Source organism: Triticum urartu, chromosome 6A, assembly GCF_056163025.1.
Source record: "Triticum urartu cultivar PI428250 chromosome 6A, HENAU_Tu73, whole genome shotgun sequence".
NCBI classification, from domain to species: domain Eukaryota; kingdom Viridiplantae; phylum Streptophyta; class Magnoliopsida; order Poales; family Poaceae; genus Triticum; species Triticum urartu.
This window is the reverse complement of record NC_141878.1, coordinates 27,856,789-27,876,206: the sequence shown is the minus strand read 5'-3', so window position 1 is coordinate 27,876,206 and position 19,418 is coordinate 27,856,789. Positions and strand designations below refer to the sequence as shown.

The 19,418-nt window shown below is 46.6% G+C and overlaps 1 protein-coding gene and 1 pseudogene across 1 annotated transcript; both read left to right on the top strand.

Moving 5' to 3' along the window:
- Nucleotides 1-2,400: 2,400 nt before the first annotated feature.
- Nucleotides 2,401-5,265, top strand: LOC147963481 (uncharacterized; annotated as a pseudogene).
- A 10,959-nt stretch (nt 5,266-16,224) lies between these two features.
- LOC147963480 (uncharacterized) lies at nt 16,225-17,307 on the top strand. Its single transcript, XM_087529591.1, has one exon. It carries the CDS (start codon nt 16,225-16,227, stop codon nt 17,305-17,307), a length of 1,083 nt encoding a protein of 360 aa, XP_087385717.1.
- The last annotated feature ends 2,111 nt before the right edge of the window (nt 17,308-19,418 follow it).

Here is a 19,418-nt window from a genome sequence, read left to right as displayed (position 1 = left end):
CTTTCACATTAGAATCACCCTGCTGCATGTTATCCCAGGTGAAAGGGACTCCCTGGTATCCCAGGTCTTGTAGTTCACAATCATCAAGACACTGACGGAAACCATCCATTTGCCACTCCGGGTGACCATGGGCTCCAAAATACTCTGAATTATCTGTAAGTTCATTAAAATCGCCACCGCACAACCACGGTGCATCACTTTGAGCTTTGAGCCAACGTAACAAGTTCCAGCTTTCAGCGCGTTCACTTCTCCTAGATTTTGCATAGAAGCCTGTAAACCCCCACACTTTATTGTCTCCACCAATGTTTTTGACCGTAACATCAATATGTTGATCTGAAAAAATTATTAAGAGTTACATCTACATCTTTTGACCAGAACAGAGCCAAACCGCCACTGAGTCCGGCGCTATTGACTGGATGAGAACCCTCAAAGCCAAGCCTAGTTGTAAGATCACTAACTCGTCTCCCCTCGATCTTTGTCTCACATAAAAAGACCAGGGCAGGACCTTCCATCTTCACTAGATCGTGAAGCTCTCGAACTATCTCCGGGTTCCCAAGCCCGCGACAGTTCCATGATAAGCAATTCATTGCGACCCGCGGGGCTGATGCTCAGCCTCCGTGCTACTCTTTGCGGCCTCCTCGTCTGCTTTTTTCTTCTTGGAGTCATGGCTGTCATCTCTGGAATCCGACGACTCGTTCTCCTCATTCTGTCTCTTCCTGATCATGGTCTCATTGTCTTGCAGCAGCAAAGTGATGTTTCCCCGGCCATGCATATTCGTGTTATCCATATCAACACGGCGATAAACCGCATTGGGTCCACGCCCTCCTCGACTGCCTCGTCCATTCGTACTCCTACCTCGAGCATTGAATTGGTAAATGGTGTTCCTCACTCTGTCCTCGACTTGTTTCTGGCGAATTTACTTCCACACCTGGTCCAACTTCCTCATCTACAGCCCCTGATTCCTTCTGTCTCCCACAGTTGCCGGTGCCCTCTTGTTTATAGGTTGGTGCTCCGCCCCAACCCCTATTCTTACTTGACGAGTACCTCAGAGCCTCACGGTATGGGGGTCTCCCATATTCATCCGCTCCTGCATGTGTAGGACACATCAATTCTGCATGTCCCAACAGCCCACATGAGAAGCAGAAATAAGGCATGTTTTCATATTGTATTTCAAAGAATTCTGTCTCTTTAGTTCTTGCCTTCTCCAGTTGCACCCAACGAATCAATGGTTTATCCACTATAATCCATGCTCTCAATCTCAGGTAATCTTCAAAAGCAAACCCTTTGACATCAGCATCCAGGGTTATCACCTCTCCCACCATGGCTGCTATATGCTTCGACCATGGCGGACAAAGCAAATTAAACGGAAGGTTTATCACCCGCACCCAAATCTTCATCTTTTCAAACTTGAGTTCCGAGGGACGCGATCTGATGTTGAACCTTTCTAAAACCACACAATGTTTTCCAACCATCCATGGACCTCCATCGAAGATCCGATCACTATCACATTTGTTCGTAAAACTAGCCACAAAGACGTTCTCACCCGTCGGCCTAAAGTTCAGTCCCTTCGGATTTCCCCATGCGGGGCGAAGCGCCTCTCCTATGGGGTTCACACGAAGCTTCCGATGTAGCACCTTACCGATCAGCGCATGAAGCTCATCATCCTGCTGATCTTCCTCGTCATCAACGACCAATTTTGCTCTCTCCTTCTCTGTCAGGTCTAGCCGATTCATCATCTCTTCCACTATTTATGTCTCCTTCACCTTTCCTCTCTTGCCTCCCATGGTGCTTGACTCCGCCATCTTCGCCCCAACCCCTACCCCGAACCCCTTCTCCTGCACTGTCGCCAAGGGTGGGCAAGGATGCGAGGATCCCCCCTTGATCAACCCAAGCCAGCAAACTGCAAGGATTAGACGTCACGGATGGCAGGACGCCGGCGAACAGCAAACCCCAGAACTCGCGCCCCCGAGATCGCCTCGTGCGCTGCCCTGCCACTTGAAACCCTAGGAAAACGTTTCGGGGCATTGTGATCGTGTGTGATCTGTATTTCGACTTGATCTCCATTTTTTTATGTGAATCGTTTTTTTTAAACTATGTGAATCGTTTCTTACTTTGGCTGGGTACGGACACATGGAACGGAGTCGAAACTGATTCCTACTCATGTAACCTCAGTACTAGTAACGGACACACACCGACATACGGACATAAGTTCCAATCTTACCGATATATTCATATATAAGTTCCAACCTCGATCCCTTGCCACGCGCGCCACGCTTCCAATCCGCCGACCTTCCGCTCCGACCGCAGCAGGTCCCAGGACCAGGAGCCGGAGGGGTGGTGCTGGGCGTCGTTCCGTGTCAGGATTCCGCGGAAAAAGAAGAAAACTCCGGCCGCCGCGCCATGTCAATTCCAGCGCCGCTGGAAGATGAGGACCTCCTCCGGGAGATCCTCCTCCGGCTGCCTCCGCTACCGTCAACCCTCTCCCGCGCCTCCCTCGTATGCACGCGCTGGCGCCACATCCTCTCCGATCCCCGCTTCCTACGCCGTTTCAGCAGACACCACTCGGAACCTCCTCTGCTGGGCTTCTTCAAAGAGTCTACCCCATATCCCTTCTTCATTCCTGTCCTGGACCCGCCCGATCGCATCCCTGCCGAGCGCTTCTTTGTGCCTGAGATGACGGGGGATTGGGAGTTCCTTGGCTGCCGCCACGGACTCGCCGTCATGCTCAGCGAGTCTCTATGTGAGATCTTCGTGTGGGACCCCCTCAACGGCCAGCAGCACCGTGTGCCTTTTCCACCGTAGCTCCGCGACGCCAAAAGGGAGAGTTTCTGTAGGTGCAGCGCCACAGTGATGTGTGTTGATGATCAAGACGGGCATGTGCAGGAGGATTGCTTCTTGAACCCGGCCTTCAAATTGGTCTTGATCTGCTCCCGTAGAGACCTGAAGACATCATTAGCTTGTGCCTACGAATCAGTGTCGGGTGTATGGGGGAATGTTGTCTCAGCGTCGACTAGAAGGATGGTTATGAAGCTAAAGCCCAGCATCCTTATCAGGAGTGCAGTTTACTGGTTGCTGCATAGAGGTCAAATCCTTGCATTTGATATTGAAAGGCAGACTCTTGCTGTCATCGAGACGCCCGTCGATGCCGAACGTTGGTCCTTTCAGCTCTTCCGGACAGATGAAGACAGCGTTCTTGGCCTGGCCGCTATGTCGAAACTGGGCATTCATATATGGGAGAGGAAACTGAACTCTGATGGTGTTGCCGGATGGGTGCTTCTGCAGAAAATCAATCAATTGGAGGGGATGTTGTCTAACGACTTCATAAATGGAGGGATGGTGGGGTATGACGAGGACTTAAATGTGGTGGTTTTGTCTACATAGAGTGAATTCCATTTTTTACCCCTCATTTTAACATTTTTGACACTAATTACCCCATTTAACAAATTTTCATCCAGATTACCCCATTTAGCAAAGGTCTTGCCAGTTTTTACCCCAGTAGTTTTTTTGAGAGCGATCTGCCAATTAACTCCGTGCCATCAGATTCCTCTTGGCATTTTTTTCCAATGACCGAACCGGCCACTTGGTTGAGCAGCACCCGTTTTCTTTTTCTCCTAGCTGTCAGGTGTACGTGTCCACCACATCGCCGGAAAGGGGAACACTTATCTTGAGCGGCAAGTACGTTCAATTTTTTTTAAGTTCCAGCAATCGCTGGCCATTTGTATTAGACGGTAGAGATATTTACAAGCACCAACAGGTGGCAAGAGAACTGAAGAGAAATGAAAGGAAAGAGAGAGACTCCAGAAAGGGGATGATAAGCCGGGATCCCCAAATGGGTATTGTAAGCACTTCACACCAGCAATTCTCCATTGCCCCAAGGTTGCCCTAATGATTTGGATCAAGCTGTTAACCGGAGCAATTTTCCTGTTGAAAACTCTCCTGTTTCTCTCCAGCCACACCTCTTAGACCACAATCATCATCACCGCTTTCATGCCCTTACAGTATCTATCCTCCGCTCTCTTCATGTACTGCGCCGACCGCCGAGACCAGGCGGCTAGGTTGTAGGATCAAGAGTGCTGCAGCCCGTCCATGTACTGATACGTTTTCATTTTGCAGTGACACCGGGCATTCCCAAAAAAGATGGACAGACGCCTCGAGGTTCCGACATCACAGCTTGCAAAAATATTCATTTGGACAGTATGTTCAATTTTGCGTTGTGAGTTGTGTTTCGTAAGTTTAATGTGATGATATTTTAGTTTTCTTCCTTGATGCAAAACATCAGAGGACACATTTATTTTACGCTTTGGGAGATCATCAAACTAAAACATCACATTCTATTTTACAGGTCTGCTGTGCTATTGTCGAACATGTGTTTTTTAGTTGGGCTCCAATGATGTGTGTCCATTGAAAATTAGTACTACCAGTTATTAACATAATAGTATGGGACTTTTTTTGTTATAACAGAAATGTATGTTTGGGCACTGAGTCTCTCTTGAGTAAAACATGATCTAGAAGGCTCTTAAAAATTAAAAGGGGTAAAAACAGACAATATTGTCACTAAATGGGGTAATCTGGATGAAAATTTGTTAAATGGGGTAACTAATGTCAAAAATGCTAAATTAGGGGGTAAAAACTGGAATTCACTCGTCTACATACAGTGGTGACTTCATGTTGCACCTTGAGTCGAGGCGGATCAGATTAATTACTAAAAAGAATCACCGGGTCGACATGATGCATTTTCCGTACAGAAATTTCTACACTGCGGGTAATACCTCCGTACCTCATGTGTAACAAGATTAATTCCAATTACTATTGATATGTGTTTGTTGTTCATGTGATTAAAGGCCCCCTTGATATAAATAATACAGTGAAACCTAGTTACTCATTTGAAAGATTGGAGCTTGTAATGTTTTCCCATTCATTGCATCTCCTTGCAAGACAATGTATGTCTTGATTTTTCTTGATATTAATCATCAACTCATAACAGCATATGTTTTAACATGCTCCCTCTTACCCCCTCTTTTTACATGTGAGGTAAGAAGGTAAGAGTTAATCATAAGAGGGGGTAAGAGGGGGCATGTTAACATTTGCCATATTCTAATTATGTCTTCCACCTGACAGCGGATGTGGTATCATGTACTGTAGTTGTCACAAATGTGTACATTGCATTCTCATGATCCAACTACTCCATGTTTTTCATTGATTTATTGTGCTTCTTTTGATATAGGCAGGGGAAGTGGGTGGAAATGGGTGGATCCAAATCTCTAAACACAAGAGATCTGCTAATGTGCTATGTTGGTCTAATAGGTGAGGTAATTTATATTTTTGCTATGCGCGTGTTTTTTATGTCATAGTTACTTAAATATTAAGATGATGAATAATTTATTTTGGTTTAAGCTTCCAATGTATTAAGTTGATTAGCTTCTAAACTATCCAGTTCTTCATTTATAAAAGGCGGGCCTTAAGTTAGACTACTAGTTATTAACAACTTGTTCATGATCTGTGTTGTCTTTGCATCATTATTTGTTCTTTCCATACATGTCGCATAAGAGCCGGTATTTCTTCTTTTAATATTCTCCCATTTTTTGGCTCATGTGCAGCTACTAGGCGTCATTGTTGATCATTCTCCTGCCAACAGTATCTTGCCTTACAGTTAGCTTCACTGTTTGGTCTAGTATGCTGTATGTGCGCCTACTTCATAACAATTCAGTTATGGCCGCGGATGTTTTACTTATTCGAGCTTCATGGATGTCTCAGTTTTCTTAGATGCTATTATGTATTCAGCAAGATGTCATCACACTTTTTTTTGTATCTAAGAATATTTATTTTTTCTACTTCAACTATGAAATTACAACAGTGGATCTGCCATTTTTACACTATATTCCATGAATATTTTTATCTAATCCCTATACAATTTGGGGATGAATGTTTACCCACTGCAATGTTTAAACTGAATTCCCCCGTACAAATTCTGTTCAATCCTGGACAAGTAAACAACATTAAAGTAGATATCAATTAAGAAGAATATGAGACAAACCATGACATGGATTAGAGTGACAAATGGAGTTCCACTCGAACCCCATGGCGATCAAGATCCTGTTGGGAACAAACCCCTGAAACCGAACATGGCCAAGGAAACTTCTACGATCCAAAAAATAAAGTACACTGTGGAAAAATAACTATGAAAAAGGAAACTGTGCATAGGTAGCCTGGATATGTTGACAGCATTGAGAACTAAGAAAAAGGAAACTCTGCACTAGGTGATTTTCGGCCACTTAAAATGAGCAAAACGCCCTTCGATATGAAATAGCATGCAAATGAGCTCCAAAAGGGATGCAACTTGGCATGGTGTCTTCGTTGCACCCTTTTAGGATGTGATAAAAAATTGAGAGTGTTATGGTAAAAAATTGTTGCTCCTCATGTACAAACCGAACACTCTCAAATGAAGTGTAAGTGTTTCAGATGTAAACTGCTGCCTTTCTCACTCAAGTCCACTTTTAATATCCTTTGGACTTCAAACTTTTCTATGATTAACACACAATATTCAAAGCCGCAGGACCAAATTTGAGAGTATTTTATGTTCAGTAAATATGGTTTTTAGGATTTTTTTTGGACAGAAGATATCTTTGGCGGGAATCTCCTATTGCCCGCCATAGCTAACATTTTGAAATTTTGGAATATTGGGCATGGTTACCAATATAATTAAGGTTGTGGTGGGCATATTTTTTGCCCAACACTCGTGGAAGACAAACAAGTGGTGCCCCCGAAGACAAACAAGTGGTGCCCCCGAATACATATTTTACTTAAGACCTTAGGGTCCATAGCAGTAGCTATATGGCATCCTCTCTGCCTTGTGATTCAATACAAAGTTTCCTTGTGCTGCCTCACATGGTCCGGATCGGTGGTTGTGTTTGATGATATGATGAATTGCCACTTTATGATTAGAGTGTTCACTGAATTATATTGAATCTTTTGAAGTTATTTGCTGCATAATGAAGTAGTTATGTATGCTTTCCAATCTATTTATCTTCTTTGGCCAGATTGATTGGCAGTTCTTCAAAGGGAGTTGTGTAAGGTAGTGCATTCAATCTTGCAGTGATTTATATCCCAGTGACAGAAAAGGACAATACATGTATTCTATTGTTTCTACTAAGGATAAAACGATGGTTCCTTTATCACACTTGGATGATAGTGTTGGGGAACGTAGTAATTCAAAAATTTCCTACGATCACGCAAGATCTATCTAGGAGATGCATAGCAACGAGACGGGAGAGTGTGTCCACGTACCCTCGTACACCGAAAACGGAAGCATTAGTAACGCGGTTGACGTAGTCGAACGTCTTCACGATGCAACCGATCCATGTACCGAACGTACGCCACCTTTGTGTTCAGCACACGTTCAGCACGATGATGTCCCTCGAGCTCTTGATCCAGTTGAGGACGAGGGAGAGTTTCATCAGCACAAAGGCGTGGCGATGGTGATGATGAAGTTACCGGCGCAGGGCTTCACCTAAGCTCTACGACGATGTGACTGAGGTGTTGAACTATGGAGGGGGGCACCGCACACGGCTAAGAGATTGTCTGTTGTGCCTTTGGGGTGCCCCCCCTCCCCCCCGCCTCCGTATATAAAGGGGGAGGAGGAGGTGGCCGGCCTAAGGGGGCGCGCCATAAGGGGGGTGTCCTACTTGGACGCCTAGTCCAAGTAGGATTCGCCCCCCCCCTCCTTCCTTCCACTGGAGAGGGAAAAGGGGAAGGGAGAGAGAGGGAGAAGGAAAGAGGGGGGTCGGCCCCTTCCCCTAGTCCAATTCGGTTTGGGCAAGGGGGGCGCCCCTCTCATGTGGCCTTTCTCCTCTCCTGCAATAAGGTCCAATAGGCCCAATACTTCTCTCGGGTGGTTCCGATAACCTCCCGATACTCCGGAAAAATGCCCGAACCACTCGAAACCATTCTGATGTCCAAATGCAACCTTCCAATATATGAATCTTTACCTCTCGACCATTTCGAGACTCCTCGTCATGTCTGTATCTCATCCGGGACTCTGAAAAAACTTCGGTCATCAAATCACATAACTCATAATACAAATCGTCATCGAACTTTAAGTGTGCGGATCCTACGGGTTCGAGAACTATGTAGACATGACCGAGACACATCTCCGGTCAATAACCAATAGCGGAACCTGGATGCTCATATTGGTTCCTACATCTTCTACTTTACTGGATATGGTGCGATCTATGATGTCTCTTCACTACTAGGGAAAACCCTAGCAGTAGCGCTGGTTTTGTGCTCACTAGTAGCGCGGGTAGGCGCGCTACTAATAAGGCGCTATAGCTATTGCTTAGCAGTAACGCGTGCCGCACGCGCTACTGCTAGGACAAATAGCTGCAGCACTTGTTCACTCCCACGCTGCTGCTAATGTAACTACAGGCAGCGTGTTTTCTTTCCATCGCTACTAGTATTGTTTTTTTATTTTTTATTTTTAGTGCATTTATGCGCCATCATACAAATATTGGTATAATACCAGTTATGAGGTTTACATCATTATGTCCATAACAGTGTGTCAAATGATGGTGGATTAGGTTCAAGTGGAGGCAATATGTGGTGCATGTCAAAAGTATACTACTAATTCAAACTTGATCTAGTTTGGACTAGTAGTACTTTTGTTGTGCACCACATGTTGCCTCCACTTGAATCTAATCCGCCAGCACAAGCTATTTAATCATCATCATAATCATTAGCACCAACAATATTTATTTAATCACCACTAACACTAGCTAATAATAATCATCAGTCATTACCACCAACACTAGCTATTTTATCATCATAGTAATAGTGTAGCACATCATCATCCTCAAACTCATTTCTAGCTAATCACTCCTGCTGCTCTCTCTTAGGTAAAACAACATAAAACATGTGTAGCTCTCCTCCTTGATCAAGTTGGAGCATGCAGATGAACCTGTCTCCTAATTTTGGGTAGCACATCTGTTTGCTGCCCCCTGGTACTTGTCTGCGCTCCCCCATCACATATGTGGTCCAGTCTTGCACTATTAAGCATTCATCGCTGATCTTGAATGCACTAAAGTAACATGTAGGATATCTTGGCCGTAAGCTAATAATACTCATGATACCTTTAGTCTCGATCCCATAAGGCACAACATTCATCGGGAGTCCCTGTTGAAGAACATCGTATGGTCACATACTTAGCAATGAAGTTTAGCTTCACAAATAATGTATGGAAAAGATGCACTGAGGACAAATAGTAAAAATCTTACCATCCTTCCTAAATAGATGTGACCGTAGTTCATGACGAACACTATTGGTCGCACGTTTTCAGTACTAAGATTTCTAAGTCTAGCAAGAAAATTTGTCTTGAAGGTATCAAGATCCTCAAGCCATGAAACATAATGACTTAGCTCCTCGCAGTTTAGTTCAGCCCCGGGACAGTAGTAGGTCCTGTCTACCAAGCGCTGGACATGTTTGCTTGCACCGAAATAAGCTGACAATACAAATTAGTTGTCAACTATTTTTGAATAAACAATATCAAAGACATAAATATGGTTGAGAAACTTACATTTTGGTGTAACTGGAGGTGTCTGCACATCGACCCAGATGTCGGTATTACCTTCCATATCATCTTCCGGACGAATATCAAAGGTGATAACCATATCAGGCTGAAATGCATAAGTCTTGCATAGTGCTCGCCATGTTTTGCATCCAAAATAGGTGTAGTCGTCTGAATTGTATAATTTTGCGTGGAAAATATAACCATGCTCGGTCTTCAAATAAACTTTCTTTACCTCCATAGAATGACTGAAACCTATCTTATCCAATACAAAAACTCTTGCATGGCAGGGGATACACTAGTAGAATAGTAAAAAAAATATAAGTTCAAGCAAATGAAGAAGATGTCATGCTTAATTACGAAAAAGACTTGTCGTTGTGACTTACTGTATCCACTTCGAAGTTCTCGTCCAGCTTGATGCTGAAGCGCCTATCATCATCTAGGAAGATTCCGTCGCACAGGCCGCGCTCGTCTTCACAATATTTGCAAATACCGAAATCCTTTTTGTCGTCAGACATTTCCTATGTTCATAGTTAAAACATTAATTGAAAATCGATAGAAGACAACTACCAGGATACTCAACACACGAATCCGGGGCACTCGATATTTCCTACATATTCTGGCAAAACTCATGCCAAAATTCACGGAAAAATCCGGCATGACCTTTGCTAAAATAGGATATATCGAGCGCCTGAAATTTGCCGGAACGGAAATGAATCAACACTCCGGCAAAACATAGGCCACTCGGAGGTGTAACCTGCAAACATGACCGGCCACTTGGATATTGAGCAACACAAGATATACATTTCAAAATATCTTATAAGACTCAAATTAGCATGCATTCAATGAGCAAAAGTAAATCATCTCATGCGTCCGTACATCGTCGAATATTATCACTAATACATCCCGAATAGTGTCATACATATAACATCACTAGTACAACTAAAACCCTAGCAAATGACGGGTATCGGCGCGGGCGGTGGACACCCACAGAGAAGGAACCATCACAGGATCATAGCTCCAGTGAGATCCCTGGTGAACCTGCCAGGTATTGGAGAACCTGTGCTCCAACGCAAACAAGTAGCAACGGACGTGCGCGTCCTCCTCACTGACACGGTGACGCACCACCTCCGCAGAGTCCTCGAGCCTCTGGACTGTCACTGGCCCACGCGACCGCCACCAAAGAAGGTTCGGGTCAACGACAGGCTGGCTCCTCACCAACCTGCGCCCCCCGGTAGGTAGCGCCTCCCAGTACCACCCCAGTGGAGCCCAGTCCCGGACATGGCCCATCTGGTCAAGCAGGTGTCGTCCTCTGCCGACTCGACGACGAGGATGCGGGATAGGCATCGTCCACGTCGATGCGGGAAAATTGCTTTAACTAAAAAAATAGCAACAAGTTCTTACTAACTAGTTCTATTAATTCAACTAGTTCTTACTAAAAATAAACTTACTATAAATAAAAATATTCTAGTACCTAGTTCTTACTAACTAATTAGTACCTAAGAACTACTGCCCTAATTACCATCTAATTTGATGAACCTATAGGGGTGGAAAGTGGTAGCAGATTTTCCAATTATCCAACTATAAAGTGAAATAAGTGGTCAAATTTTACTCGTTTTATTATTCATCTTAGAAATTTGATTCGTTTCCACCCTTACATGAACCCTAACTCATTTGAGCCGCATCCGCATCCGATTCGTTTCCACCCTAACTAATTTGATGGAGGTAGAAACCCTAGGCAGAGGTAGGGGAGAGGGAGGAGCAGGCGTGCTCACCTCAGGTGCCTGCGACGAGGGAGGGGCAGGCGGCGTCGAGGTCGTGGTCGGGGATCCGGGGCGGCGGTGAGGTCGGGGGGGCGGGGGCGGCGTCCGGGCCGGCGTTGAGGTCAGGGTCGGGGGCGGTGTCCCGGGCGGCGTTGAGGTCGGGGACGGGGCCGGTGTTGAATCTGGGGTCGGGGGCAGCGTGGGGAGAGCGCGCGGCGGCCGAGGGGCGGCGGCGGTGAGGCTGAGGGCGGCCTCGGGCGGCGGCGAGGGCGAGGGACGATTTGTGGAAGAATTGGTGGCTGGGGGCGGGGTGGGGGGAAACCGCTGTTTAAGTGAAACGTAACGGTAGCGCGTTTCTGGAAACGTGCTATAGCTAAGTTAGCTATAGCGCGTTTACTGAAACCCGCTGCTGCTATTCCTTTCTCCTTTTTTCCCTTTTTTCTTTTATTTTTCTTTACATTTTATTTTTTCCCTTTCTCCTTTTTCTTTTTCTTTCATTTTCATTTACTTTTCTACTTGTTTTTCACTTTATTTTATTTCCGTTAGCAGCAGCGCTTTACATGTAAGCGCGCTGCAGCTAAGGAGATTAGCAGTAGCGCTGGGCCATTATACGCGCTATTGCTAGGTTGGGCTAGCCATGTGCGCCCAGTTCAAACGTAGCAGCAGCGCTTTTCGCTAGTATGCGCTACTGCTAAAGTCATAGCAGTAGCGCGGTTTATTTACGCGCGCTGCTACTAAGTAGCAGCAGCGCTTGATTTTGTACAGCGCTACAGGTAAAATTCTGTGTATAGGCTTTTCCCTAGTAGTGCATGTTTGAGTATTTTACTTAAGACCTTAGGGTCCATAGCAGTAGCTATATGGCATCCTCTCTGCCTTGTGATTCGATACGAAGTTTCCTTGTGCTGCCTCACATGATCGGTATTGGTGGTTGTGTTTGATGAGATATGATGAATTGCCACTTTATGATTAGAGTGTTCACTGAATTATATTGAATCTTTTGAAGTTTATTTGCTGCATAATGAAGTAGTTATGTATGCTTTCCAATCTATTTATCTTCTTTGGCCAGATTGATTGGCAGTTCTTCAAAGGGAGTTGTGTAAGGTAGTGCATTCAATCTTGAAGTGATTTATATCCCAGTGACAGAAAAGGACAATACATGTATTCTATTGTTTCTACTAAGGATAAAACGATGGTTCCTTTATCACACTTGGATGATAGTGTTGGGGAACGTAGTAATTCAAAAATTTCCTACGATCACGCAAGATCTATCTAGGAGATGCATAGCAACGAGACGGGTGAGTGTGTCCACGTACCCTCATACACTGAAAATGGAAGCATTAGTAACGCGGTTGATGTAGTCGAACGTCTTCACGATCCAACCGATCCAAGTATCGAACGTACGCCACCTTCGTGTTCAGCACACGTTCAGCACGATGACGTCCCTCGAGCTCTTGATCCAGTTGAGGATGAGGGAGAGTTTCATTAGCACGAAGGCGTGGCGACGGTGATGATGAAGTTACCGGCGCAGGGCTTCACCTAAGCTCTACGACAATATGACTGAGGTGTTGAACTGTGGAGGGGGGCACCGCACCACACACGTTATTCCCTTTGTCATCAGTATGTTACTTGCCCAACATTCGATCGTCGGTATCATCATACCTAGTTCAATCTCGTTACTGGCATGTCTCTTTACTCATTCCATAATGCATCATCCTGTAACTAACTCTTTACTCACATTGCTTGCAAGGCTTATAGTGATGTGCATTACCGAGAGGGCCCAGAGATACCTCTCCGGTACTCGGAGTGACAAATCCTAATCTTGATATGTGCCAACCCAACAAACACCATCGGAGACACCTGTAGAGCATCTTTATAATCACCCAGTTACGTTGTGACGTTTGATAGCACATAAGGTGTTCCTCCGATATTCGGGAGTTTCATAATCTCATAGTCATAGGAATATGTATAAGTCATGAAGAAAGCAATAGCAATAAAACTTAACGATCATTATGCTAAGCTTAATGGATGGGTCTTGTTCATCACATCACTCTCCTAATGATGTGATCCCGTTCAACAAATGACAACACATGTCTATGGTTAGGAAACTTAACCATCTTTGATTAACGAGCTAGTCAAGTAGAGGAATACTAGGAACACTTTGTTTTGTCTATATATCCACACATGTATCAAGTTTCCGGTTAATACAATTCTAGTATGAATAATAAACATTTATCATGATATAAGGAAATATAAATAACAACTTTATTATTGCCTCTAGGGCATATTTCCTTCAGATAGTTCTGATGTCTACATTATGTCATCATCCTTATAGCAATGCTTTTTTTGTGGCAAACTTAATACCTCGAGATGCATGTCCGATAGCAGCCTTTAGATGGAGCATTACTTGTACATGTAGTTGGATTAAGCTTCTACATATCATGGATATAATGCCTATGCAATATTATGTAATGAATCATCATAGTCATAAGTATAAATATTGTAGTTTAATCGGTGCCCAACTGTAATTTGTTCACCACACCACATTTATCTACTTGGAGAGATGCCTCTAGTGAAACTATGCCCCCTAGGTCTATTCTATTTTAATAAATGCACTGTTACAATTACTTTTCTTTCTTTAATCTTTTATTTATTTTATCTATCTATCAATTCCTACGGTAACATACCTTTAATCCTCGTAACTAGTAGCACAAGAAATTTGACAACCTTCTTACAACCAGGGTTGTCTCCAAAAATTTGAAGCCCCGGTGCGAAATACAAATTAGGCCCTTGAAATTTTCATACAGGTAAGATATACTTTCACTTAATTATATAACTTAGTGTTACTTCACATTATTTATAAATATATCATGAATTAATGCAAAATAGTAAAGTCATATGATTCCAAAACTAACTTCAAAATTTACTGAAAAAAATATCATAATTAATAACTATATCCAATAGAATGCCTAGATGAAATATAGTACAAGATCAATTGATGGATAATAAACTGATCAATGATTCAGTGAAGATATGACTTATGGACACAAGACCTAGGACGGGCCTTCCGATCTTCCCTGATAGCCTCATGACGTGACTAGGATATTAGTCGTACATGCCCAATGGAGAAACAATTCTAAATCTGAAAATCAAGGCCACATTACAGTTCAATTTTAGTGCGGTACTAATTCAAGTATTTATAGGAGCATAATATAGAAAGTTACCTGGGATTGGTACTAAGCATGGGGCGGCAAACGAGGCATAGATCAGCCAACAACTTTTTGCATAACATTGTCCTAAGACCATCTCCAGTCGTTCGGCCCACCAGGGTGTCGAAAAAGAGATGCCTGGGGGCGAACCGGTGCTAGATTAGCCCCTGGGGGCAACCTAGCTCCCAGCCACGCCCCCAGGCGCCGCCCCCCAAGTCGCGGCAAATTCAAACTTGGTCATTCCCGCTCACAAAAAACGCCACAAGTCCGATGATCAGCGGCCATAGTTCGGCGATCGGATGAAAATTTCGGCGTACAAAAAAGTATGGAAGGATGCGTGGGCAACACATCACACGGTGGGGTCGGCCTCTGGCATTGGCGGAGTCAGCGTGCGCGGGCTTGGCGGTGTCGGAGCTGCTTCTGTGCTAGGCGGCGTCGGCACGGCTTCTGTGCTGCTGGGCGTCGTGGAGGCATCATCGCTCGGGCTTGGCGGCATCGTCAGCGTGGGCGTGGGGGTTGGCGGCGCCGTCGATGACAGCTGGTTCAGGATGAGGATGCACTCCGCCAAGTACCACGCCTTGACCTGCTCGTCATTGCTCTGGAGCATGTCCGCCCCACATAGCAGGAAAGCCAGGTCGGTGTTCCTCTTCTTCGCGGCGACATTGGTACGGAGTAGGTCGAGCTTGACGGCGTTGTTCGTCATCAACGCTGAACACTGCGCCTCGGTCTTCTCTTCACGCAGGGGCGGCCCGGGCCTGTGCGTCGGCGAGGCAATGCTCGATGGATTCCTGCACTCGCGTGGTAGCCGAGTCAGCGTGTTTCCCCTTCTTGGCCCCTTTGTTGCCTTCGGGGCGCCCGTCGCCCGCGCCCGGCGTCGGCGCGTCCGGTTGTAGGTCTCCTTGGCCTTGGCAAGGGTGCGCTGGACATCCGCCCACTTCTCGCACTTCTTGATCCACTTGAAGAGATGGAGGTACTAGAATTCTTGGTCGCTGTTGTCCTGGCGATACATGGCCAACATGCGCAGCAGCTGCGCCGAGGAACAAACAGTTGGCGAGCGTGCACGGCGAAAAGAAGTGGGAGACCAGGGTGCCATACCTGATCCTCAATACTGGCGCCGCTCTCTGGGCGAGCCACGGTCTCCTCGACTATTCCATGCCATTTGTTGCACACCGACTGGATGAGCCCCCAATGGTTCGCCATTACCTTCGACCCGTGCTGCATGTGGACGCCTTTGAAGTAGGGGACGACGAGCTTGCGCTCATCGAACTCGGCCTTGATGTGCTCCCAATACATCTCTATGCTCTGGTTCGTGCCGGTGATCGGGTCGAGGCAGACGACTTTGCATGCTTCGGCGAGACATTCCTGCTCCTTGGACGCCCACCATATGCGCGGCTCGCCGGTCCTGTCCGCCCCCTTCTTCTTCTTGCGTCTCCTTGCCAGAACAGGCGCTGGCTCCTCCTCCTCCTCGTCGTCCTCGTCCTCCTGCTCGTCCGGCTCCTCCTCGCCGTACTCGAGCTTACCGATATATTCATATATAAGTTCCAACCTCGATCCCTTGCCACGCGCGCCACGCTTCCAATCCGCCGACCTTCCGCTCCGACCGCAGCAGGTCCCAGGACCAGGAGCCGGAGGGGTGGTGCTGGGCGTCGTTCCGTGTCAGGATTCCGCGGAAAAAGAAGAAAACTCCGGCCGCCGCACCATGTCAATTTCAGCGCCGCTGGAAGATGAGGACCTCCTCCGGGAGATCCTCCTCCGGCTGCCTCCGCTGCCGTCAACCCTCTCCCGCGCCTCCCTCGTATGCACGCGCTGGCGCCGCATCCTCTCCGATCCCCGCTTCCTAAGCCGTTTCAGCAGACACCACCCGGAACCTCCTCTGCTGGGCTTCTTCAAAGAGTCTACCCCATATCCCTTCTTCATTCCTGTCCTGGACCCGCCCGATCGCATCCCTGCCGAGCGCTTCTTTGTGCCTGAGATGACGGGGGATTGGGAGTTCCTTTGCTGCCGCCACGTCCTCGCCGTCATGCTCAGCGAGTCTCTGTTTGAGATCTTCGTGTGGGATCCCCTCAACGGCCAGCAGTACCGCGTGCCTTTTCCATCAGAACTCCGCAACGCAAAAAGGGAGAGTTTCTGTAGGTGCAGCGCCACGGTGATGTGTGTTGATGATCAAGACGGGCATTTGCAGGAGGATTGCTTCTTGAACCCGGCCTTCAAATTGGTCATGATCTGCTCCCGTAGAGACCTGAAGATATCATTAGCTTGTGCCTACGAATCAGTGTCGGGTGTATGGGGGAATATTGTCTCAGCGTCGACTAGAAGGATGGTTATGAAGCTAAAGCCCAGCATCCTTATCAGGAGTGCAGTTTACTGGTTGCTCCATGGAGGTCAAATCCCTGCATTTGATATTGAAAGGCAGACTCTTGCTGTCATCGAGACGCCCGTAGATGCCCAACGTTGGTCCTTTCAGCTCTTACGGACAGATGAAGACAGCGTTCTTGGCCTTGCCGCTATGTCAAAACTGGGCATTCATATATGGGAGAGGAACCTGAACTCTGATGGTGTTGCCGGATGGGTGCTTCTGCAGAAAATCAATCAATTGGAGGGGATGTTGTCCAACGACTTCATAAGTGAAGGGATGGTGGGGTATGACGAGGACTTAAATGTGGTGGTTTTGTCTACATACAGTGGTGACTTCATGTTGCACCTTGAGTCGAGGCGGATCAGATTAATTACTAAAGCTGCCCCCAATGTGAGTATCATAGTTAGTATCATGCATACCAACTAAGCAATTTTGATGAGATGGCATAGAATTCAATGATGAAAGAGAGACTTGAGTATCATATCATGATACCGTGATGTGCTACTTTGTGTCATGCATGTCAATAAATGTAGTCCTCTATGATACCAACATACACTACAGGAAAATTCAGGTTTCCCGTGTGTTAGCCTATAAGCCGAGTGTTTTTTTCGGGCTCCCGGCTTACGCTCCTCTAAGCCGAGTCTCAAGAAAAAAACACCCGGTAAATACGAGGAACTCGGCTTATGGTCATCTATAAGCCGAGTTTCGCAAAAAAGATCACGGCTTATATGAAACACACGGTATCTACGGGAAAAGGCACCCGGCTTACAGCACACACTCGGTAAAGACATCTGCCACGTGTCTGCAACGGTAGTGATTGACGGCGCTGTCACGGAGCAGCACATAAGCCGTGTGTCCAAAGTAGGCACTCGGCTTATAGGACATATAAGCCGTGTGTCCGAAGCAGGCACTCAGCTTATAGGACATATAAGTCGTGTGCCTGATGAAATCACTAGGCTTACATTTTTGCGGATTTTTTGCAACGAGTAACATTTGCGCGAAATTAGTTTAGGATGGTTTTCATTGCATTTATATTTACTACTTAATTAGTATTATTATTCTAACCTATTTTCTGTCGACTAGTTTTCATGGGTCTTATTTGCGAAATTATTAATTTAACGGCACTTTAATATTTTCATGACTCTTTCGATACCCTAGCGTACCCGTCACCACACTTCTAGACGTCTAAGAGGCCCCAACGCAAGATTTGGCGGCATGGCTAGCCCCCGGAAGCCGCCGGTCACAATCGTACACGCGAAGATCAATCCGCATAGAGGGAACTGTTCAGATACTTCTGCATCACCAAACATTATGAAAAATCACCATCCCTCCTATATCACATGTGCCCACGCCGTGTAAGAAAATCATGATTTTATCGCGCTCCGAGTGTTCAATAATATTCATGCCGCACCGTTATTGCAGAACGTTTACTATACCCTGTCATCGCTGTTTGTGAGGGGGGCCACACCTGGAGCCGTGTGCTGCCTCCTCAGACATGCCACCACCACATCTTAAGGCATGTATGAGGGCCCCGTGCAATGATCCGATGGCATTGCTACCCCCCAAGGCCCCCGTCCCGCCAAACCCTGGAGCGGTTGACCAGGAGATCTAACCCTTTGACTTTCGCCGGATGGACTTTGACTAATGGACCTCACCACCCGGTTGTGGTAGGTCAGCCCATAAGAACACTTCGGAACAAGGTCCGGGCCAAACCCACTGCAAGATTCCCTCAGTGTCAACCCGACACGACCGTTTCCCCCCTCCAGGTGCCGGTGGCGGCGCCGTCCGTGAAGGGGTCACACTCCGGAGACGCGTGCCGGGTGTTGGCACCCGCCACCACACCTCTAGACGTGTAAGAGGCCCCGACGCAAGATTTGGCGGCATGGCTAGCCCCCGGAGGCCGCCGGCCACAATCGTAGACACGCAAGAGCAATCCGCGTAGAGGGAAGTGTTCAGATACTTCTGCATCACCAAAAAATATGAAAAATTACCATCCGTCCTATATCACATGTGCCCATGCCGTGTAAGAAAATCATGATTTTATCGCGCTCCGAGAGTATTCAATAATATTCACGCCGCCCCGTTACCGTAGAATGTTTACTATACCATGTCATCGTCGTCCGTGAGGGGGGGGGCACACCCCAAAGCCGCGTGTTACCTCTTCAGACATGCCATCACACCTTAAGGCATGTATGAGGGCCCCGCGCGATGCTCCCGTGGCATTGTTACCCCCCAAGGCCCCCGTCCCGCCAAACCTGCAACAGTTGACCAGGAGATCTAACCCTTTGACTTTTGCCGGACGGGCTTTGACCAATGGACCTCTCCACCCTGTTGTGGTAGGTCAGCCCATAGGAACACTTCGGAACAAGGTCTGGGCCAAACCCACCGCAAGATTCCCTCTGTGTCGACCCGACGCGTCCGTTACCTCCCTCTAGGTGCCAGTGGCGGCGCCGTCCGTGAAGGGGGTTGGTACGTCCATTTTGCATCATGCTTTTATATCGATATTTATCGCATTATGGACTGTTATTTCACTTTAT